The 24,954-nt window shown below is 44.3% G+C and overlaps 1 protein-coding gene and 1 long non-coding RNA gene across 4 annotated transcripts in view; one reads left to right on the forward strand and one right to left on the reverse strand.

Moving 5' to 3' along the window:
* Positions 1–24,954, forward strand: part of FHL1 (four and a half LIM domains 1) — a 67,980-nt gene that overhangs the window by 26,769 nt on the left and 16,257 nt on the right. For 2 of the 3 annotated variants that reach the window (XM_081180542.1, XM_081180541.1), the window contains exon 2: positions 15,893–16,074. In XM_081180542.1, coding sequence (XP_081036668.1) covers positions 15,919–16,074 — 156 coding nt within the window. In that variant the 5' untranslated portion in view covers positions 15,893–15,918. Of the gene's footprint in view, positions 1–6,882; positions 7,034–15,892; positions 16,075–24,954 lie in introns of those variants that run through there. The other variant, XM_081180540.1, reaches the window with a different exon arrangement.
* LOC308579222 lies at positions 17,735–21,404 on the reverse strand. The gene is made up of 2 exons (XR_014004372.1): positions 21,349–21,404; positions 17,735–18,011 (listed from the first exon to the last, which is right to left on the reverse strand). It is a non-coding gene; the product is annotated as an uncharacterized lncRNA (long non-coding RNA).

Below are 24,954 nucleotides of genomic sequence, written 5' to 3' on the forward strand. Positions count from 1 at the left end.
AGCAGAACTGCGTGCCTAGGTTGTTTTAGGGGCAAACTGTCACCAGCAGATGATCTAAATACTATTATGTATATAGTACATTAACTGATTTACCCCATTAAATATTATACACACATTATCCAATGTATAAGACATAATACATATATGTTTAATTTTGCATTATATATTTACCCCATGAATATCCTAATATATCCTAATGCCTGTATATTTTACATAATACCTAAGAGCTGACTGTACATAACATTATATACCAGACAACTATTATTAAGGTATTATAACCTCTTCATTTGATTTAAGAACGTTTTTTATATATATATGTAGTGCATTACTGTATAAACTCATGAATATCCATTAATCACTACTCTCCATAATCTTACATTCAGACATTACCTGATATCATAGAATCAAAGAATCATAGAGTTGGAAGAGACCACAAGGGCCATCGAGTCCAACCCCCTGCCAAGCAGGAAACACCATCCTGACATATGGTTGTCAAGCCTCTGCTTAAAGACCTCCAAAGTAGGAGACTCCACCACACTCCTTGGCAGCAAATTCCACTGTCAAACAGCTCTTACTGTCAGGAAGTTCTTCCTAATGTTTAGGTGGAATCTTCTTTCTTGTAGCTTGGATCCATTGCTCCGTGTCCGCTTCTCTGGAGCAGCAGAAAACAACCTTTCTCCCTCCTCTATGTGACATCCTTTTATATATTTGAACATGGCTATCATATCACCCCTTAACCTCCTCTTCTCCAGGCTAAACATGCCCAGCTCCCTTAGCCGTTCCTCATAAGGCATCGTTTCCAGGCCTTTGACCATTTCAGTTGCCCTCCTCTGGACACGTTCCAGTTTGTCAGTGTCCTTCTTGAACTGTGGTGCCCAGAACTGGACACAGTACTCCAGGTGAGGTCTGACCAGAGCAGAATACAGTGGCACGATTACTTCCCTTGATCTAGATGCTATACTCCTATTGATGCAGCCCAGAATTGCATTGGCTTTTTTAGCTGCCGCGTCAATTTCTCTTCAATACAGAAGTACATTCTATACCCGGTTATTTATTAATCCGGCATATTTGAAGGAAACCAAAATGCTTCTTTACAAAGTTATGGTACTTTACTATATGCTTGTGAAACATGGACCACTTATCAACGCCATCTCCAACTCCTCAAAAGTTTCCATCAACAGGGTCTCCGAAAATTTTTACACATCACCTGGGAAGACAGGCGAACTAATATCAGTGTACTGGAAGAAGCAAAGACTGTCAGTGTCGAAGCAACGACCCTTCAACTTTGGACCGGTCATGTGGCCTTCCAAAGCAGCAACTCTATTCCAAACTTAAAAATGGAAAGCTTAATGCCGGTGGTCCACAAAAGAGGTTGAAAGATCTCAAGGCAAATTTCAAAAATGTAGTACAGTGGTACCTTGGGTTACATACACTTCAGGTTACAGACTCCACTAGCCCAGAAATAGTACCTCGGCTTAAGAACTTTGCTTCAGGATGAGAAATTGTGCTCCAGTGGCATGGCGGCAGCAGGCAGCCCCATTAGCTAAAGTGGTGCTTCAGGTTAAGAACAGTTTCAGGTTAAGAATGTACCTCCGGAACGAATTAAGTACTTAACCCAAGGTACCACTATATAAACACCGACAACTGGGAAACACTGGCCTGCGAGAGCTCCAGTTGGAGAACAGCCTTGACCAAAGGCGTCCTAGGCTTTGAAGACACTCAAACTTGGGACGCGAGGGAGAAACGGGTGAAGAGGAAGAACCTTCACCGGGATCAACTCCCGCCCAGAAACCCCACTGTGGAAGGACGTGTGGATCCGGAATGGCCTCCACTGTCACTTATGGGTTCACTGCTAAAATCCGTGTTGATGGAAGACAATCTGACTCGGCTATGAGGGATTGCCAAAGAAGAAGACCCTTGAGGTGGGCTTGGAGGCTGCAGCTGGTGCAGAACTCGCGACTAGGTTGTTTTAGGGTCCAAGTGCCACCAGCATCCAACCCTTTGTCTTCAGGGTTTGCACAGGCTGCCAATCTGCTTCCCGGCCAAATTCAAGGTGTTGGTACTAACCTAAAGAGCCCTGTATAGCTGTTTGAGCTGCTATCTAGTATATCTTCTTAAGACGGGCATGGCCAAACTTGGCCCTCCAGCTGTTTTGGGACTACAACTCCCATCATCCCTGACCCCTGGTCCTGTGATGAGAGTTGTAGTCCCCAAACAGCTGGAGTTTGCCTATGCCTGACATAGGCGCTGGAGGTGATGAATCAGTAAGTAATAAGAATAAGAAGCAGCTAAGTATGGAAGGCGATTAATCCGGGGGCCTGTTCTGCAGTGGTTCCACTCCTTCCTCCTTATAGCACTTTTTTACAACAGTGAAATAGAAGAGGGAAATTTGCTCAGAAATCTTTACTCATCGAAATTATAAGGATCAAAGAGCTTAGAAAATTACTGTATATTTCAACAGCCTTAAGAACTACTTAGCAAGGGAAATCATACCTAAACTGGGAGCTGGGGGCCCTGTAATACAGTGGTTCGGCTGCTTCCTCCTGGGCCGTGTCCAGAAAGTGGGGGGGGGGACCCCTGGGCTCTCACTTGTGGGGTGCCTCTTCCCCCATGCTTTTAAACATCTATATGAAGCTTCTGGGAGAGATCATCAGGGGGGTTGGGCTGGGCTGGGGGTTCATCAGTATGCGGATGATACCCAGCTCTACCTCTCTTTTAAATCAGAACCAGTGAAGGCGGTGAGGGGGACAGGGGAGAGGCTGGTGTGGAGGACTCCCTGGTCCTGAATGGGGCAACTGTGCCCCTGAAGGACCAGCTGCGCAGCCTGGGGGTGATCTTGGACCCAAGGAGGCACAGGTCCATTCTGTGTCCAGCGCAGCTCCATCTGGGACGTAGGATGAGACCCTACCTGCCCAGAGTGGCACATGCTCTGGTTATCTCCCGCTTGGACTACTGCCATGCACTCTACATGGGTCTGCCTTGGAAGGTGACCCAAAAACTGCGACTAATTCAGAATGCGGCAGCCAGACTGGGGACTGGGACCGCAGAGACCATATAACACCAGTCTTGAGAGACCTGCACTGGCTCCCCGTACGTTTCCGAGCCCAATTCAAAGTGTATTAAGAGGATGCTGGCGAGGCAGGCTGAACCTTTCTGTAAACATGGATTTCATTCTTCCCAAAAGGAAACCTTCCTCTGCGGGTCAATTTGAAGAGGATGCCAGTGAGGTTGAACCTTTCTGTAAAATAAAGTCTTACCGAGACCATAAAACACCAGGCCTGAGAGGACTTCCGGGTTAACGCCATCGGCTAATGGCGGATTTCCTCCGAGCTCCGGAGGGAATCGGCTCCGCAGGAGTTGGGTCTAGCCGCTGCGGCGACGCGGGAACCCTTAAAAATCACAGGCGGTGAAGCCTGTTGAACCTGGTGACTCGGTGGGCACCATTTGCGCCCCCCGACCCGCGAAGGAGCCTTTTTAAAGGCTTCGGAACGGGGGACAGGGTGAGTGGCGCGGTGCTGAGAGTCGACTGCTTCTCCTGCAGAGTGAAGCCGCATGCCATGGTCGGAGAGCGCTGACTTCTTCTCATGAACAATTGGACTCTAAAGCAGCAGTGAGTAGTACAAAAATTGGACTTGTAAAGAAATTTTTTTTTTTGAATTAGGCACGATCGGGGAAGGCGCAAATAGGAAGTCCGTCTCCCCGTCTTATATATAATCTAAAGCAAGGACCAGCTAACTAAGGTCGAGAGGATTTTTTCTTTTTTATTGGGTAAAGACATTAATTTCACGATTTGGCAGTTTAAGTAATCTTAATGGAGGATAAGTGCTAATTTTGAGAGCTGAAGTGCCACCCCCCCGGACCCGGGAGTGATCCGCAAGAGAGCCTGCTTAAGAGATATTGAAGAGTTTGACAGCTGTCAAATTAGCTGTCAAGACGGGAAAAGAGAACTTTGTTTTATACTGTCTCTTCTGGTTATATCCGTTACAATTTGGCTATATTTTGTTGAAAATAAGGAAAAACTGATACAAACTAACTTGATTTTTGGATTTGAACTGGAAAGAATACTAAGTAACCAAAATCCCTCTAGAGGGGGTTTTGGGACATTACAAGAATGGCTGAAGGAGGGAAAATTCAAGCTAAATTGGACAGAGTGTTCTTTCTCTTGGGAAAGTTACAAGGCCAAATTGATGTTTTGGCTACCAACGTTGCAACTCTGGACTTAACAGTAAACAAATTCACTGAATTCAATAAGGATTTGATTCAGGAAGTTCATGCAGCTGGACAAGAGGAGAAATTTGAGAACTTTGAGAGTGTGGAGAAAGAGACACATGTTGTTTCTGAGGAAAAGGAAGGAGGAGATGTAATGTTGCAGATGACAAAGGAGAGCCAGAGGCCTGACATGATGGTTACAAAGGAAAATAAGAACTTGATGATGAAAATCTGGTCTGACCTCGAGGTTGAAGAATGGAGAGATCTCCTTATGTGGAGATCTGAAGACCCAAGGATTACAAATTTGATTAAGGTGAAAGTTGGAGCTTTGGGGACATTTGGACTTGAAAGGAATAAGAAACAAGATTTGGGCTCCACTTTTAAGTATGGAGGTCTGGCTGGAAGAAACATTGTTCCTATCGGGCCAGAGCGTCTCCGAGATCTGGTGTTTAATACTAAGGACTATCAAAAAAAACCGGCAGAGAGGAACTGAGAGAGAATTGAGAGCCTCGGACGTGAGATCTCCAGGCTGATAGCAGATTAAGACTGATGGACATTTGTTGGGGATTGAAACCGGGAAAGGGGACGGGGTGGGGTTTGGGGATCCAAAGGGTGCATAATTATAATCCATCTTTTTTCTTTTTATTCTGTTTTGTTACTAGTATGAAAAGTGGGGAATTCATGGAAGGGAATTTGGGTCGACTTTAGAAAAAGATTTAAGATTTAATAATGAACATTGATGCATAAATTCTGATGTTGTAAAAATGGTCTTTTAAATTGAACTAAATATAAAAAGGTTAAAAATTGGGGATAAGAACTTGTTGAATTAACAATTTGAATTGGAATATAAGAAGGGGAGGTGTGGGGAAGTCAGAGAAATATGTTATAGAAAAAGAAGGGTTCTAAACTGTATATGTTTTCTTTTTTTGTTTTTTCTTTTTGGTTTTTTTTTAAAATGGAAAATTCTTAATAAATATCTATTAAAAAAAAACCCCAAAACACCAGTCCTGAGAGACCTGCATTGGCTCCCAGTACGTTTCCAAGCACAATTCAAAGTGTTGGTGCTGACCTTGAAAGCCCTCAATGGGCTCGGCCCAGTAGACCTGAAGGAGCGGCTAACAAATTGAGGTTGAATCCTGGCAAGACAGAAGTACTGTTTTGGGGGGACAGGGGGCGGGTTGGTATGGGGGACTCCCTAGTCCTGGATGGGACAACTCTGCCCCTGAAGGGCCAGCTGCGCAGGTCCATTCTGTGTCCAGGGCAGCTCCATCTGGGATGCAGGCGGAGACCGCGCCCCTGCCCACCGCCTGCCTGGCCAGAATGGTCAGGATCCAACCTCAACCTGTTAGCCACCATCCATCCTCCAACTGTCACAAATGATCCTTTCCATAGAGGCCATAATACGTGGTCCTTAGTCCTCAATCTCATATACATAACTTCAGATCCTATGGGTAACATCATATTATCCTTTTTTCCTTCTACTTTATCAGCATTTTCCCATCTTTGCCTAATCTCTTGTCTTCTCTTCTCTCCTTTTTGGCTTTGTGCCTTCATTTATCCCTGATTTTGCTGCTGTGCCTGGGCCTGTGTATAAGCTACCTCGAAAGGGAGCAGGGCGCATTTAGGATACCAGCTGTAATGATAATTTGCACCATCTAAAATTTGCAGACGCCTCTGATATTGAGAAGCAATAGTTAGTTTATATAGTTTATACTGTTAGTCCATGGGTAGGTAACCTAAGGCCTGGGGGCTGGATGCAGCCCCATCGCCTTCTCAATTCAGCCTGCAGATGGTCTGGGAATCAGCGTGTTTTTACATGAGTAGAATGTGTGCTTTGATTTAAAATGCATCTCTGGGTTATTTGTGGGACATAGGAATGCGTTCATCCCCCCCCCCCCAATCTAGTTCGCCCCCCCCACAAGGTCTGAGGAACAGGGGCCAGCTCATGGCTGAAAAAGTTTGCTGACGAGTTAGTTTATACAGTTAGTTTTTACAGGTTACATTTGTTGGAAGCAGGACTCTCAGAAAGAGTCCCATCCTGTGAATAAAACAGTATTTAAACAGCATTCAAAATGCTTGACATCAGGCTTCCTCAGCCTCAGCCCTCCAGATTTTTATGGCCTACAACTCCCAAGATCCCACTAGCAGGACCAGTGGTCAGGGATGATGGGAATTGTAGTCTCAAAACATCTGGAGGGCTGAGGTTGAGGAAGTCTGCTCTACATAAGAAATCAAACAACAAACATTTAATTTCACAATATAACACAACCACTTCCAGATACTCATAGAGGACTCACAGAAGCTCAGAAGTGAAGTTGCCTGATGATGCTCAGCCTGAACCATAACAACAACAACAACAACAACAACAACAACAACAACAACAACAACAATTTATCATTTCTGCCCCACCCATCTGGCTGGCTCTCCCCAGCTGCTCTGAGCTGCTTCCAACAAAAGATTAAAAAGACAGCCGTTTAAAATTTCCTGAAATTATGCACACACACCCCGAGAGGGCTCAGATTCCTACAGGGGCTACTCAGCATTTTGGACGTTTTCAGAGACTGAAGTAGCTGGGCAGGTATTTATATCCTGTTGACGGTGCCCTATTCTTCTCCCCTGAGATCACCTAAAATGGTAAATGTTTTCCGTGGGATGAGGGCCACCAGTCCTGGGCAAAGGGGTGTGGACATCTCTTGGTGCCCCCCCCTATATTAATAGCCTCCCTGAACTCTCAAACTGGGAGAGCTCTTACCAGCCGAGCTCCTAAAGTAGGGCTAGTTGGGAATTGGTCTTCGCTGAAGGATGGCTTATCACAGGCACGCAGGTAACCCTCCTCTGCGCCCTAAATATATATATGGCATTTCATTGTCTTTTGTGCTTCGAGCAAGAGATCTGGCTGGCTGGCTGGCTGGCTTGCTCTTTCAACAGGATTTCGCTGTGCTGGAAATTCTTCCTTTCAGCCTCACGATGGGGTGTGTGTGTGTGCTTTCTAACAAATAAGGAGACCCTCTGTGCGATGATATTCCTTCCAGGGTGGGCAGTAGGGTGGTTCATAAATTATTATTTTTTGGAAAATGCCTTCTCCAAAGGTCTTATCTTAACTACACTAGGGATCTCTGAAATTTCGTGCATATCAGTTAATATCTTGACCCTCCTCCACAAAAATAGCTGTTTACTTGCCCATTTTCCTATATCGTGAAGGCTGAAATGTCAATTCAGTGGAGCAGGGTCAAGATATTAACTGATATGCTTGAAATTTCATAAATAGCTATATAATCCCTAGTGTAGTAAGATAAAACCTTTGGAGAAGGCATTTTTAAAAAAAGTTTTTATGAACCACCCTAGTGGTTAGAGGTTCTGCTAACTGCTGCAAGAAGGATCCTTGTACAAATATTTCCTTTGCTTTACTTTCATGCTGTGGGTGTCTGTTAGTGTTTCGGTCCTGTTTTTCCCTGAAACTTTCCAAACCCTTCAGTATTGCAAGAGCCTGGTAGAGATGCTTGTGGGGAGGGGTCTTCTTCTCCTTCATCTTTGGCGATCCCTCGTAGCTGAGTCAGATCTTCCATAAACAAGGTTTTAACAATGAGTCCATAAGTGACTGTGGAGGTCAATTCTGGATCCACAGTGGGGACATTGGTTTCTGAGTGGGAGTTGATCACAAGCGTTTCTTCCTCTTCACACGTTTCTCCCTTGCATCCTGAGTTCGAGTGTCTTCAAAGCCCATGACATCTTTGGTAAAGGCTATTCTCCAACTGGAGTGCTTGCAGCCCAGTGCTTCCCAGTTGTCAGTGTTTATACTACATTTTTTTAAAAATTGCCTTGAGATCTTTCAACCTCTTTTGTGGTTTTTAAGTTTGGAAGAGAGTCATTGCTTTGGAAGGAGATACACAACATGACTGGTCCAAAGTTGATGTTGAAGGATCATTACTTCAACACTGGTGATCTTTGCTTCTTCCAGTACGCTGGCATTAGTTCGCCTGTCTTCCCAAGTGATATGTAAAAATTTCTGGAGACCCTGTTGACGGAATCTTTTGAGAAGCTGGAGATGGTGTGGATAAGCAAGTATAAGAGCTGGTAAAGGGCAATTAAGCAGAATATCACTAACTTCATTTTAATATTCTGTTGGAAGCCGCCCAGAGTGGCTGGGGAAACCCAGCCAGATGGGTGGGGTATAAATAATAAATTTTTATTTTTATTTTTATTTTTATAATATAGCTCATGGATTGGACCCTAAACAACTGCCAGATCCTTTTAGCAGGAGACAGGACACAGATAAGCTTCAGGGACAGCATTGTCCCTGCTTAGACTCTCCATTAAACTCCTTGGCTGCCATTCTTTTAAATGTTGTTGTTGTTTAGTCGTGTCCGCCTCTTCGTGACCCCACAGACCAGAGTATGCCAGGAACTCCTGTCTTCCACTGCCTCCCGCAGTTTGGTCAAACTCATGCTGGTAGCTTCGAGAACACTGTCCAACCATCTTGTCCTCTGTCATCCCCTTCTCCTTGTGCCCTCCATCTTTCCCAACATCAGGGGCTTTCCAGGGAGTCTTCTATTCTCATGAGGTGGTCAAAGTCTTGGAGCCTCAGCTTCAGGATCTGTCCTTCCAGTGAGCACTCAGGGCTGATTTCCTTCAGAATGGATAGGTTTGATCTTCTTGCAGTCCATGGGACTTTCAAGAGTCTCCTCCAGCACCAGAATTCAAAGGCATCAATTCTTCGGCGATCAGCCTTCTTTATGGTCCAGCTCTCACTTCCATACATCACTACTGGGAAAACCAGAGCTTTTACTATATGGACCTTTGTCGGCAAGGTGATGTCTCTGCTTTTTAAGATGCTGTCTAGGTTTGTCATCACTTTTCTCCCAAGAAGCAGGCGTCTTTTAATTTCGTGGCTGCTGTCACCATCTGCAGTGATCATTTATAACATTTAGGTGTAGACAAATTAGACTATTTGCTTTACTAAAACCTGAAGAGTGAAGTTTTGGATAGACAATTTGAGTCCAGGCGCTCTTGGAACAATCTTGCAGCACTAGGGATATTAGACTGGGGGGATTTGAGTATAGGTGAAGCCAGAAGTTAAATGTCCTGTGCCAAATTCGTAATTCTACTGAAGGGAGATTGGCCTCTAGGCGCAATGATGCCTTTGGGACACAGGGTGGTACAGAAAAAAAGTTGCCTTAGAAACTTTGCATGCAGGAAAGCTCCAAGCTAGACCCCTGGGACCACCACTTTAAAACATCTGAGGTTGCAGGTGAATCGAAAACCCCCGAGACCTGCTGCCTTTCTGAGTATGGCGCTTGGTGGACAAATATCCTGACCTGGAACCAAGCGGCTTCCTAGGGTGATGTTATTGGGTCCATATAACAGATCAGGTAGATTGAGGCAGAGGGTGAGAGAAAGGATGTTAACTTCTCTTACGGAAATGACAGGTGCCCCCCACATCTTTAAAGTTGTTAAATGTTACAAATTTTATGCCTGAATGTATCATTTTGACTTGGCAGCTCAGGGAAGATGCCCAGCTTTAAAAAATCGTGTAACATCAACCTCTTTGCCAGTTTCCTCCATTTCAACGCTATTTTGCCCTTGGAAAAAGGACTCTTTTCCCTGCCACCTCTCCAAGCCTGGGGACATGTATACACACATCCTACCCCAGGAGGTTCCCAGAGGTGACAATTGCTGAGCTGATTGTTGGCCAAGGGAAGCCAAATCTCATCACCAAACTTGTCTCAGGCTGCAGACATGCAAAGGAAGTTCTATTGTACTTTTGGGTGGTGGGACTTCAGAGGTGTTTGCCTGTGCTAATCTTATACTTGGGTGTTGCCTTGACATATCTGTCTATGCTAATCTTGTGTAATCTTGACGGTTTTAATGGTGTAGCAATGAAGTATCGATGATGCTGTGTGAACTGTTTAAAAGTCAATGTCGCCCCAATGCTCAGGGTTCTTACTGCCATTTGAACCTGTCGCACAACAATAAGGAATCAAAGTCTACTGACTTCTGTTTTGCTCCAAATTACTTGCCTGGAATTTCCTTCTTTTACTGACCGCATGGACCCTCAGGGGACTTGCTCCCCAACAAGCTGGGCTGTTGAGTAGAGTCTCATCCCAGAATTTTCTTTAACACTTGCTTAGCAGAGCTCGCAGCTTAGCCCCTTGTCTCTGTCTTCCATAAGCACTTTGGTGCTCATTCGCCCTAGCTGTGCTCCTGCACTGTAGGATTGGCATTTGCTGTTCATGCTTCAATCCCACTTTGCCTGCTGACGGACAGATGGAGGCTGCAGAAATCGTTTTATGTCTATCCAGAGACATTAGCGAATCCCCCCCCCCCAAAAGCTCTTTGCTTATCAGTTTCCACTCCCTCCTGTTTGTTGAATGTGCTCCACAAACTGTTGCCACGACACAAAATACTTGGTATAGAGCTGGACCAAATCCAGGTAATTGAGTGAAAGGGCAAGCGATTCACGAAACAATGGGGTCATCGGCCTATATTTAGACTGGAGGGCGGGCGGGTGGGGTACGTGCCAGAGACAACATTGCAGAAACAAGTTAGCCATGAACACATTGGTTTTCCTTGGCTGTCCTTAGGAGGAGGTGCTCTGTGCGGCCCCACTGCTTCCTTACTTCTCTTGTTCTGAGCTTGTGCACCTGAACCTGTAGCTGTGAGAGCTTCAGACAGGAATGCGTCAGATCTGGGTCTCTGTCCCAGATCTAACGCTGTTTGAAATAAATAACAAAAATAAAAAAATTGCCCAGTAGCACCTTAGAGACCAACTCAGTTTGTTCTTGGTCGAAGCTTTTGTGTGCAGGAGCCCTTCTTTAGATACAGTGAAACAGAAGTACCCAGACCTGATATTTAGTGGGAGGGTGGGGTGGGGTATTTCTCAGAAGGGTAGTAGGAGATGGGTGATCTTATGGTTCCCAAAAGGAAACCTTCCTCTGCTTGTCCATATTGAGAGGATGCCAGCAAAGCTGAACCTTTTCCTAAAAAAGGATTACAGACCTGTGCCTCCATGATTGACATCTTCTTAATACTTGTAGTCAATAATAATAACAACACTTGGCCGATATATAGAGGGAGGTGTGTCCCCAGACCCTGATATAGAGAGGGAGGGTGGGGCGGGGGTTTTCTCTGAAGAGTAGTAGGACTCAATGGGTATGGTTAACCTGTTGGCGACTGTGAACAACTGCAATTAGTCCTTCAGAAAAAAGCACAGGTGCCAAAAATAGCCAGGTCTCTCCATAGTTTTCAGCTGGGCGATAAGTTGCAATTCAGCCACTTCTCTTACAAGTCTCTTTCTGAAATTCTTTTGTCATAAGACAGCTGCTTGGAGATCCTGTATTGAACGTCCCAGAAGATGGAAGCGTTCTCCTCTTGGCTTCTCTGCCTTGCAATTCCCGATGTCGGAGTGATGCCCATTTATCCTCTGGCATAGGGTTTGGCCTGTTGGTCCAATAGAGAGCACTGCTGGCATTTGATGGCATTTGATGGCATACACAATGTCCAAAATGAGCCATTCAATAGGCCTGAGATGGGATGTTTGGCATTGTTGGGTCCAGCGATGGTGTCGTCTCGGTGTGAGTGGCAGCAAAGTTGGCACCTGGGTTTATTGCAGACTCTGGTACCTGTGTCCATGTTAAGGTATGATTGTGGGTTGTCGCCGTCTAGGAAGGTTGCAAATCTCTGATGAGGCGTTGAACTGTTTTAACTTGGGAGCTGTATGTGATCGCTAGTGGCATTCTGTTATTTTCTCTTTGGTGTCTGTCTCGCAGCAAGCGCTCTCTGGCAATCTGTCTCACTTTGTCAATCTGTTGTTGAACTTTGAATTCCAAAACACCTGAATCTAGGATCTAAGGCTGTTTGAAAGAAGACCAACATCCAAAGCAATTTTGGCCAAGAATGTGAACTGCTGGGGAAACCCTGGGAGTTTGTCTGTCTCCTGTGTTCTGTCTCTTGATGGATGAGGTGGCAGCTGGCCTGATGAATGGGAGACAGGTCGAGGTTAACATAGCTGGAAGTTTTGGCAAGTCGGAGGGGAGACAGCGTCCCAGCCATTGAAGCAATGTGTTCCTTTGTGGATTAGGAGCAGCTGGGTGCCAAGAGCAGCTGGGTCACGTCATGTTATTAAAAAAATGCCATTGCTCCTTTTCCCCTTATGGGGTACCCAAAAGCCCGTCTAGAGTCCTTAAGTGGGTTCCCTATCAGTAGGAGAAAGTTTTTTGTTGTTGAGTCATTTAGTCACGTGACCCCACAGACCAGAGCATGCCAGGCCCTCCTGTCTTCCACTGCCTCCTGCAGTTTGGTCAAACTCATGTTGGTAGCTTCGAAAACACTATCCAACCATCTCGTCCTCTGTCATCCCCTTCTCCTTGTGCCCTCCATCTTTCCCAACATCAGGATCTTTTCCAGGGAGCCTTCTCTTCTCATGAGGGGGCCAAAGTCTTGGAGCCTCAGCTTCAGGATCTGTCCTTCCAGTGAGCACTGAGGGCTGATTTCTTTCAGAACAGATCGGTTTGATCTTCTTGTAGTCCAAGAGTCTCCTCCAGCACCATAATGCAAAAGCACCAATTCTTTGGCGATCAGCCTTCTTTATGGTCCAGCTCTCACTTCCATACATCACTACTGGGAAAACCATAGCTTGAACTATATGGATCTTTGTCGGTAAGGTGATCCTTGCTTTCTGAGATGCTGCCTAGTTTTGTCATCACTTTTCTCCCGAGAAGCAGGCGTCTTTTGATTTTGTGACTGCTGTCACCATCTGTCATATTTTGGGGGACTCAAATGGGGGCCCCTTTTTAAACATTTTTTTAAAGTAAAAAAAACCTAGTCTTATACACAGAAAAGTACGGTACCTTGGCATTGGATTATTTGGATCCTGAACAACCAGGAGTTCTTAGCAAGAGATGGAAAAGTGCACGGACAAACAAAACTGTTTGCTTTATGCGGCTGCACAGAGCTGGCCAAGGAGCAGCATAGTTTGAATTTTTCAAGCCTTTCCCCATGTTTTGGAGGAGAGAAGGCTTGACTTGATTCCAGGCAGCCTCCCAGGCCCCGCGCTGGATCTCAAATGCCATCTTTCAGAATGTGGGGTTTCAAAGATCTTTTCCTGTGTCTGAGAGGTCCTCCTGGCTGGTTTTTTTAAACTTTGGTTTCCTGGTCTCTGTTGTGATGGTCTCCTTGTCGAGAATCACCCAGTTAGGCGTTTATTGATCTGTGTAACTTTGGAAAATGTCAATCTCATCTCCTACCTGAGCAGTTCTCTTTCCACAAGGGCCAACATTGATGTTGAAATCGAGCATTGCCTGAGCTCTGCGAGTGCAGCTTTCTCCCAATTGAAGGGCAGAGTGTTTGAGGACCGGGACATTCACAGAGAAACCCAAATTTGCTGTGGTACTACCAACCTGACTGTCTGCTTGTGAAACACGGACCACTTATCAACACCGTCTCCAACTCCTCGAAAGATTCCATCAACGGGGTCTTGAAAAAGTTTGGGAAGACACAGGAGAACTAATGCCAGACTACTGGAAGAAGCAAAGATTACCAGTGTCGAAGTGACAATTCTTCAACATCAACTTCTTGAATCCTCATAAGACAAAAGTATTATTTTGGGTGGACAGGGGGTGGGTGGGTGTGAGTGAGGGACTCCCTGGTCCTGAATGGGGCAACTGGGCCCCTAAAGGACGAGGTGTGCAGCCTAGGGGTGATCTTGGACCTAAGGAGGCGCAGGTCCATTCTGTGTCCAGGGCAGCTCTATCTGGGACGCAGGATGAGACCCTCCCTGCCCAGAGCGGTGCATGCTCTGGTTATCTCCCGCTTGGACTGCTGCCACACGCTCTACGTGGGGCTACCTTTGAAGGTGACCCGGAAACTGCAACTAATCCAGAATGCGGCGACTGGGAGCAGCCACCAAGACCACATAACCAGTCTTGAAAGTCTTGAAAGACTTAGGGATGTTTCCAGGCCCAATTCAAAGCGTATTAAGAGGATTCCAGCAAGGCTGAAACTTACTGTTTTAAGGGAAAGGGACGGTATCTGCAATATACAAAATACTACTCCAAAATCCCACAAACCCCCTAGACGCAAAAAACAATGGGAGAATGACATAGGCTATGAGATTATCCCCACTCAATGGACCAGAATGTGGTCTAAACCCCCCCATATCAACGAAAAGAAAAGAACTCACTCTGAAACTCACCTACAGGTGGTACCTAACACCAAGGAAACTAGCGCTAATACACCCAGGAACCTCACCAAAATGCTGGAGAGGGTGCACCTCCACAGGCACATACCTCCACATGTGGTGGGAGTGTCCCAAAATCCAACTATTCTGGACAACAGCCATACAAGAAATATGTAAAATAACTAAGCAAGTAATAGACATCACCCCAGAATTGGCCCTACTAAACATCTTCCAAGACAACAATGCCCATTTACACCACAAAGAACTCATAACCCACCTGCTCTCAGCAGCCAGAAACACCATAACCAGACACTGGAGAGACCTGTCAGGAGTAAGAATGGACCATTGGTACCAAATAGTATGGGAAACAGCCTTATTAGAAAAATTAACCAATAAACTGAAACTGACACGGGGACAAACAGAAGAAGACGCCTTCACCCTGGTATGGCTCCCCTTTATCACATACACAGCCCAACAAGACAATGACAAAAACCCACCAACAGCATACAAATCAATATGGCTAACCTGATCCAAAACACCCACCCACCCCACTCACACATGAAAACAAAGACCACCACAGCCAATCACAAGCAAACAATCACACCCTAGGCTAACCCCAACCTCTCTCATCACCAAAGAAACACAAGTGAACAGCAGAGAACCGGCACGAGTAACGCTGACACGAAACCCATTAAGCAAAATAGAAACATCGCCACCCACCCCCACCCCCACCCATCTTCCCCCCACCACCCCTTCCCCCCCCCCACGAATGTCTCAACAAATGAAACTGATTTGTAAAAATGTTACATGGAAAAAATACGAGACATTAACATACTTCTGTAAAACAAGAAAATCTTTAATAATAATAATAAATTAACTTACTGTTTTTTAAAAAGGGATTTCATTCTTCCCAAAAGGAAACCTTCCTCTGCGGGTCAATGTGAAGAGGATGCCAGTGAGGTTGAACCTTTCTGTAAAATAAAGTCTTACTGAGACCATAAAACACCAGTCCTGAGAGACCGGCATTGGCTCCCAGGACGTTTCCAAGCACAATTCAAACTGTTGGTGCTGACCTTTAAATCCCTCAACGGCCTTGGCCCAGTAGACCTGAAGAAGTGCCTCCACCCTGGACGCCAGGGTCCCTCTCCGGCAAGAAGCCAAGTTACAGGGAACCAGGCAGGGGGCCTTCTTGGTAGTGGCGCCCTCCCTGTGGAACGCCATCCTGACAGATGTTAAAGGAATAAACAACTGTATGACATTTAGAAGACATCTGAAGGCAGCCCTGCTTAGGGAAGCGGAATGACTTGTTTTAATGTATTTTTAATCTATGTCGGAAGCCCCCCAGAGTGGGGATGCCTGTCCAATACCATGTTCTGAGCTGCAGATGCTTTTCCTGTTTGCCATGCACCAACCATGTGCTTCGCTGTCTCCTTCCCCGCCGCCTTTGCCCTAAATATATTATTATTATTATTATTATTATTATTATTATTATTATTATTATTATTACAGGGCCTACCAGCTACACGGTGGGCACCATGTCGGAGCGCTTTGACTGCCACTATTGCCGGGACAACTTGCACGGGAAGAAGTATGTGCAGAAGGAAGGCCGCCACTGCTGCATCAAGTGCTTCGAGAAGTTCTGCGCAAACACCTGTGCTGAGTGCAAGAAGCCCATTGGGGCCGATTCCAAGGTGGTTATTTTAACAGTTTGCTTGTTTACTGAATGGATATTTCCATCCCATGCTCCCTGCCCCAAGAAATGTTCAGGGAGGCAGGAGAGGACCCATTGTTTAATAGAGGCATAGGCAAACTTGGCCCTCCAGCTGTTTTGGGACTACAACTCCCATGATCCTTAGCTAGGACTCCCCTGTGTGAGTGCCTGAGGGCCCCACTCCTGCCACTCACCACCTGGCCCAGGGCAGGGCCTGACAGGCTTCATAAGGACAGTTGCTGCTGCTGCTGCTGGCCAGGAAGACTCGGAGCGGTGCAGTGTTATTTTAAAAATGTTTAAAAATTCTATTATTTCCCTTTTGATTTTTTTTGTGGGGGTGGGTGGGATGGATGTTTGGTTGGGTTTGGGAATTTGTTTTGATTTTGATGTGTTTGTAATTTTTACAGTTTTTTGTTTCTATTGTTTTATTGTGTTTTGTTTTAAAGGTTTTATTTTGTACTTAAGGGCTGCCGGGGAGTGGGTCCCAGCCAACAGATTGGGTGGGGCAGGTTCCACAGGGCAGGTATGCACTGGGACAACTGATCTCAGTGATCACGGGTAGGAGGAGGAGTTATGCTAAGACCCGGCCATGTCATTACTGAGGAGGCAGGTTTAGTCATTGTTTGAGGACTATCCCTGCCTCCAGGTCTGGTCTTGTCCGGACAGATACTGGAATCAGCAAGGGATACCCACACGACCTGAAGGTGCTGCTGTGCAATGCCAGGTCAATGATCCATAAGACCACTGTCATCCATGACTTGATCGTGGATGGAGGACTTGTCCTGGCATGTGTGACAGAGACTTGGTTGGATGAAGCAGATGGGCCTGTCCTTGCTGCTGCTTGTCCACCAGGTTTCTCTTACACACAGCAACCCAGGTCATGTGGGCAGGGAGGGGGGGTTGCAGTGATTTTTAGGAAGTCATTAGTCTGCACCAGGCATCCTATTGGGAAGTGTTGTAAATAAAAATATGCCCTTTTCCCTTATGGGGTATCCAAGAGCCCATATAGAGTCCTTACATAGGTTCCCTATTGGTAGGAGAAAATAACAGAGGCCAACCAGAGAATATTGAGAAGCAAAGCAGCTAGTAAGCTTGATCTTTATTGATCTGTTGCAACAGGGTACTCCCCTCACACGCAGGAGAGGAGGAGGACCCAGAACAATGGCCTGCAAGGCCTTATAAAGACTTTTGAAATTCCCATTCTCTAGATCAAGACCACCCCCAGAAACATTATGCATACATCACAGAAGGGGTGTAACCTAAGACCACCCCTCAGATACATCCCACCTACATCACAGAAATTTAAATGTTGTTTTTCTCTTGTCCTTGTTTATCTCCTGTCTAGCAGGTTACTTGATCATTCTTTTGTAGTGGTTAAATACTTATTTCCTGGGCCAGGTCACAGGCTCACACCTTATTCAAACACAGATTAAGACAGGATTTGTGAAGGAAGAGACAATGGGGAGGCTTTCCCATTTTTAACCTTGCAGAGAAAGAATTTGGTCAGTTTAGGAATCAAAATGGTTCCAGGTTGGCTTTCCTGTGCTGATCTATGTATGTGCAGTTATGAACATTACTATATATCTAAGACCATAAAATTCCTATCACATTATTCCCCCCTTTGGGGCTAGAATTTTTCTTAAAAAATTTTGCCCCACAAATAATAACATCGTATGTTGTAAATGGATGTCTTTGTATAAATATATCATATAAAAATAACACATGTTGCGTTTTGCTACTAAATTACTTGTGGCATTGTAACACTTTGGGAGAGACCATTTACTCAATAGTGTTCTATGCTTTACACCTAGCAGGAAGGTCCACTAATGACTGAAAAGTGCAGTTTGCTTCCCCCCCCCGCCATTTTTGTGTTCTCAGGTGTCAAGGTAGCTCTTCTGTGGTCTCACACCGACAGTGCTACAGCAACACATCCTGTCTGTTGAATCCCCTCAGGGCTTTCAATTAACCATGTTGCCTGGCATTCACCATAGCTGGCACAGGTTTGGGCATCTCGTGAGGGAGAGGTCTTCGCCTTGGCCTTTAGCTATGGGATTTTATTATAGGCTGTGGTCTCGCACTCTTGGGAAGTTGCTCACTTGCACTTAAAGGACCAAAAAGCTAATTGCAGCCTGGATACACTTGCCCAATTCAAACTGAGTCCAATTTGAATTTATCTTGCCCCATGGTTCTCAACTCTTCAAACCAATCTGTTAAAAGAAAACCATTCTTAACAAGGGCAGTTGTCCAAATAAGTCAATTTAAGTCTATAAGGGATCATTCCTGCTAAACCAAAGCATATCCACCTTCATGTACCTGGTGTTTTATGGATCCAGAAGTTTGTCATTGGCAAAACGAGGTTTAACACATATTAAAATGGATAGGGAAAGTTGGCAGAGTGCCAGGTGGAACAATGTGGTTATAAATTGATCTAAACATTGGACTACACAATAGTGTGAGCTATTAGAAAGTAAAAAATGCATGAGAATTCTCCATTGGTGTGTAAGCAATAAGACATTAAACATAAAAACAGTTACACACAATAAATTGCCCCCCTTTGTGGAAATCACACTGTCAGACACATTTCAACATTCTTACATAATAACACATAATACAAAACAAAATAATTAAATATCTGTTGCATATCTTGACACAATTGTGATCTTTTACGTATGTATCTTTTGAATCCTGGAGCACAGAGGCTTGAGGTTCAAGTGAAAAAATGTCCTTGCAATTCAACTCCTCCCCCCTTTGTCAGAACTCCTCCCCCCTTTGTCAGCCCCCCCCGTCAGTCTATAGCCTTTGAAAGAGATAGCTGTGGGCACTTTGAAAACTCTGGTGTTGCAGGTCTTGTGATGGCGAAGAACTGAGTTGAGGGGTTGTTGCTGCTTTTCATCATTGCACATCTGTAGAAGTGATATCCTGTAAGGGGGCAGGGTTTTGGGGACTTAAACACACAGTTAGACAAGGAAGGGGCAAAAGGCAAAAAGGATGTCCTTGAGTTTTCCTTGGGAAGCTGCAGATAATAAAAAATCTTAGCACATTAAGCATTTTATTTATTTCAATATTATTATCACATTTCCACATAATTACTGTTATTATCTGCTAAGTTTGTTTGCTTTCCTTCACTTAATAAAAATTACTCCACATGTATAGAAAGACAACTGTAAAAAATACAAAGGTTAAAAAATAAAAAAGAAAGCAAAAAATTAGATTACCAGCCAGATGAAAACAGACTTGACACAAAGACATCAGATTTAGAAAAGAATTATTATTAAATAATACAAAGATATTATCAAAAACCGCACAGATTACTACTGGACTGAAAAAAAAGGGAAAACAATGGGGAAAAAACTTTAAATTCACCATGTGCTGATAAAAGAACTTCATGAAACTGACTTTCAACATGTGATGAACATGTCCCCAAAGTAGAACACACACACACAAAATGAGCTATGAGGAACCAAAAATAAATAAATGCTAAGACACACAATTAATAAGTAACCTGAAGTAATCTGTTTTGGCATTCTAACATCCCAAATGAAAATAAAAGTGTTTCTTGATGTGACATCAGCTGTAATGTTAATACTGGGAAATGAGTTAATACCAAGAAAAAATGAATGGCAATTTAAAGTTGTACAAGTACCTTGCACTAGCCAAAATGACAGAATTAAGAAATGCTCAGGCAAAAAGGTAAACAATACCATTCCACAAACAATGTTTGGTTGTGCTTCGATTAATTTCATATATATAATGGAAGAACTGATAAAATGAACTTAATAAACGAAAACAAATTATTTGTAACCTAAAAAAAAAGTCAAAGCCACAAAGAGATGGAAGTCACTAATACAGCAGGGATTCAGACTTGTTTTGCTGAACAGAAAGAAAGTGACTGTTTGGCTTTAAGGGAAGAAAGACAAAAGAAAAACAAATGCAATTACTTTTTATAGAGTATTTAAATCACTGTTTGCATCCCCTCATTATCATTTGTGCTGTGGGAGAAAAGAAAGGACACTCTGTTAAAAGGCAAAATTATTTCATGTGAGAGGTCTGTCAGGAAATGCTGTTCCTAAAATGTATAGGCATATACACACACACCAAAAAAACCCCTTATAAAATTTAAATTCCATTGGGAGGCGAACCCTTTTGTCTTACGTAGCCCCTGGAGCAAAAGGGTTAAGGGTGATTTCCCTCAATGGTTCCAAGTTTTACATAAGGAAATTTGGATAGGTTTCACGCTCTCCAAACCTTCTCTCTCCCCCCTCCTTTCTCTCGCTCTCTCTTTTTTTTGTAAGCTGATCTAGCCTCTGTGCATGTGCAGAGTTCATGTCTCAGCAAACCTTTTATACCATTGAAAATGTTGCATCTTTTGGATAAATTAGAATAAGGAAGGGAAGGGTAAGGAGTAGATTTAAAAAATAGGGTTAGATTTTAAAACAAAAAAGAGAAACTCAGCAATTCAAGTATTCACCATAGCTAGCAATTTCAGCCCAAGCAAAAGGGACTGCTTCCTTTATGTATAGGAAAGGGCTAATATCCCTCTGGCCATTCGTGGAACAATCAACCGCTCTCTTATTTATGAGTAAAAATGGCCAGAGGGTTAGAATTCATAGGATTTTTTAACATTCTCAGTCATTTCAGCCTTACCATTTGCAGACAAATTTTACTGCCCTTTATTTACAGGATTGGTCAAGGCTAATTCTACTTGATTAATTCATTTGTATGTGCTTAAACTTTGAGTAGACTTTTAAGTCTGATTTTTGTAAATAATAGACAAAATGATAAACACTGTAATCACTTAAATGCCTGATATCACCAGTTCTGCTTCAAACATCATGGCTTCACCACACAGCCATAAATTGGGAGAGTTGAAAGGGACCCTGGGGTCATCTAGTCCAACCCTAAAATACAGGGTTCATAGCAAGATTTGTACTACCAGAAACACACACATACTTATGTACACAGACACAACTGGGGAAGAGATCACAAGCCATGCGCCTATCATGTACTAAGGAAGAGGAAAATAAAAGTACCCAACTAGTTTGAGTGAGAGTTTACTTCCTTAGACTAAAGAGTGAAAGTTCCTAGATAAATTATCTTTAAAGACTGAAGTGAACATTTTTCCTAAGATAGGGAGAGGATCTCTTATAAAGCATAGTTTAAACAGCCATAGATTTGATTTAAAAGGAATACAAGAGTGAACAATTTTTTCTGAACTTGCAGAGGAATAGTAAGCCTAATCTATGCCCCCCCCCACCTTTGCAGTTTCCGTTAAAGGAAGCTTACTCGGGAGTAAATTTACCTGGCACAGAATAAGAAGGAGAAGGGGAAAAAACCCTGAAAGAGACAGAATGAAACAAGGGGGGGCATTTTCTAAGAAAAGAGGCCAGGACGTCTTATAGAGACTGATATCAGGAGCCTTACAATAACTCTTCTGTCCAACCAAATCAAAGTTAAAACTGGACTCACATATTTTTCTTAGAAGGAACACCATACTTTCATAGGCATATGCTTAATGAAATACATACACTGCATTTTAGCTTGAGAGAGCAGTTGGCTCAACTAGGCTTTTGCAACAGAAACATTAGGTTAACTTAGACTGGAACACAGGTGTACTCACAAACTCAAAAGTTACAACACAACATCATTTACCATTAGACTTAAAATCACCCTCCCCACTGAAACTAGAGAAAGGAGGTGGGGTAATCCTCCTTTCAGAACACAAGTAGCACGTATACAGGATTTTACCACTTGGGAGAAAAACTCTCTTTTAGAGCCTCTTTAACAAACATTTGCACACTTCATTCTCAATTTTTGTCTTGTTTAAGATTGATAAGGCTTCAACATGGCTTCCTTAGATTTAGAATTGGAGCAAGCTTGCATTTTTATTTTAGATGGTACATTTAAGATAAGCAGCTGCTGGATGTTGCCTAAGTACAATTTAAACACTGGAAAAACGTTTCTTAAACACAAATTGAAGGGGACTGTCAGAGTCCAGGCGGGAAGTAAGCACCAACTGGGCTTCTTTCCCATCAGGAGTCTGTGGGTTCATTTCTTTTGATTGAGGTGCACCCATTTTAAGAATTTTTAATAGCGCTAGCTTTTACTTTTATACTGCAGTCGGGGTTTTATCCCCACTTTTCAGGAAACACAATAAATAACCCACAGTACACTCAATTTGGACAACTCCGAGAATTTGTACTGTGACACACCGCCGTTCGTCTGGCCTGACTTACTAGGCTGGTACAGCTGTTGGCTTTCCTGGCTACTAAGCTAACAGTTTTGATCTCAAACCCCCCCCCCCTTTGGTCATTGCTCAGCCAGGGAGCCCACAGCAACCTCCTGCCTCTTACAATCTAACCTGAGAGTTCCCTACTGGACGCTTGCATAGTGCAGTGCCAGATTGGGACTCAGAAATGACAAAGAAGGAAAGGAATCAGGTGCCCTTGCTTTCTCTGCTCACAGGTCATCTCTAACAAAGATCGCCATGGCAGAGGTGCGCCTACACCTGGGAGTTAAATAGTTTTCAGTACAGAAGAAAAAGCACAACCTTTTTCTGGGCAAAACTCCAAAGGAATAGGTCGGCATATAGACTGTAGAAGGGAAATGAAAGAAGTCACACACAACTTTTGCCTGGGCATACTCCGAAGGGCTAGGGCTGGTGTTGAGATTGAGGGGACAGAAAGGAGGAGAAGGCAATTTTTAGATGAGGAAAAAAGTAGAAATTTTAGATTTGAAGGGAAAAGGAGGAGAAGGCAATTTTTAGATGAGGAAAAAAGTAGAAATTTTAGATTTGAAGGGAAAAGGAAGAATTAAAGAATTTTAGTTGCTGTGGTTTAGAGACCCCAACCCACTACCCGTGTCTCCTACTTAATACTCACTTCCGCATGCGCTGTTCCTGGTGATCCCACGATCTCTTGACTGGTTGTTTAAGGCCGGCCTGATCAAGCTTTGCTTCCTCTGGTTAGCCCCGCTGAAACTCCAGTTATTTCCAGACCCTGGGACCGATGGAAGACTGGTTATTCCTCCTGGCAAACTGCCTGGTGCGCGCTGGATAACCAGTCCTTCCTCGTTCCCAGAATCCGGGTAACCAAAAGTCCCTTCGTGCGTGGTCGCCATCTGTTGTAAATAAAAATATGCCCTTTTCCCTTATGGGGTATCCAAGAGCCCATATAGAGTCCTTACATAGGTTCCCTATTGGTAGGAGAAAATAACAGAGGCCAACCAGAGAATATTGAGAAGCAAAGCAGCTAGTAAGCTTGATCTTTATTGATCTGTTGCAACAGGGTACTCCCCTCACACGCAGGAGAGGAGGAGGACCCAGAACAATGGCCTGCAAGGCCTTATAAAGACTTTTGAAATTCCCATTCTCTAGATCAAGACCACCCCCAGAAACATTATGCATACATCACAGAAGGGGTGTAACCTAAGACCACCCCTCAGATACATCCCACCTACATCACAGAAATTTAAATGTTGTTTTTCTCTTGTCCTTGTTTATCTCCTGTCTAGCAGGTTACTTGATCATTCTTTTGTAGTGGTTAAATACTTATTTCCTGGGCCAGGTCACAGGCTCACACCTTATTCAAACACAGATTAAGACAGGATTTGTGAAGGAAGAGACAATGGGGAGGCTTTCCCATTTTTAACCTTGCAGAGAAAGAATTTGGTCAGTTTATGAATCAAAATGGTTCCAGGTTGGCTTTCCTGTGCTGATCTATGTATGTGCAGTTATGAACATTACTATATATCTAAGACCATAAAATTCCTATCACAGAAGACCCAGTTTTCTGAGTCATGTTCTGGAAGTTGGGCTATAGGGGGAGTACAGGATTCCTATTGGTGTACCGACCTCCCCGCTGCACCAAGGATTCCCTGCCTGAGCTGCTTCAGGTCGTGGCGGATGTTCTCCTGGAGACACCTAGTTTGGTTGTCCTGGGGGATTTTAATATCCATGCCAACAGGACCTTACAAGGGGTCACTTGGGACTTCATGGAAAGCATGGCCTCCATGGAGCTGTCCCTGAATAAGTCTGGCCCAACCCATAGCCGCGGACATGCCTTGGTGTTCACCTCTATGGATGTTGGTGATCTGACACTAAGTAAAAATGAAACGAAAGAAGTGCCATGGTCAGATCACTTCCTGGTGCAACTGGACTTCTCCGCGACCCTTCCCCTCTGCAGGGAGGTGGAACCGATTCGGATGGTTCGCCCCTGCCACTTAATGGATCCAAATGGTTTCCAGAGAGTGGTAGGGGATGTTTTATCCCATGTTGATGGCCTTTCAGCTGATTCCCTGGTGGCCCGCTGGAATGTGCAGTTAAACAGGACTATTGACTATTTGGCTCCGAAGTGCCCTTTATGATTGCATGGAGCCCAGACAGCCCTGTGGTTTTCCACGGACCTGAGGGCAATGAAACAATCACTGAGATGGCTAGAGCGCCGCCAGCAGATAACTCATTCTGAATCTGACTGGACATGGGTTAGAGCTCAATGTTGAGCCTACCAAGCAGCGATAGCGACGGCAAAGAGGACTTTCTTCACCGCCTCTCTTGCATCTGCAGAAAACAGCAGCAGGAGACTTTTTCAGGTGGTTTGCAATTTAGTGGAGCCACCTGCTACATCGGGGCCCAGTACGGGCCACATGATCTCCTGCAATGATTTTGCAAAGTTTTTTGCAGATAAAGTAGCTCAGATTTGGGAAGAAGTAGACTCCACTGTGGGAGCAGGGCCGGGGCGGGAGAGTGCTAGAGTCCTGTCTAGTCAAGTTGCGTGGGATCAATTCCAATCTGTTACCTCCAAGGATGTGGACAGGCTGCTTGGATGAGTGAAACTAACCACCTGTCTCCTTGATCCTTGCCCAT

Source organism: Podarcis bocagei (assembly GCF_964188305.1).
Source record: "Podarcis bocagei genome assembly, chromosome: Z".
NCBI lineage: Eukaryota > Metazoa > Chordata > Lepidosauria > Squamata > Lacertidae > Podarcis > Podarcis bocagei.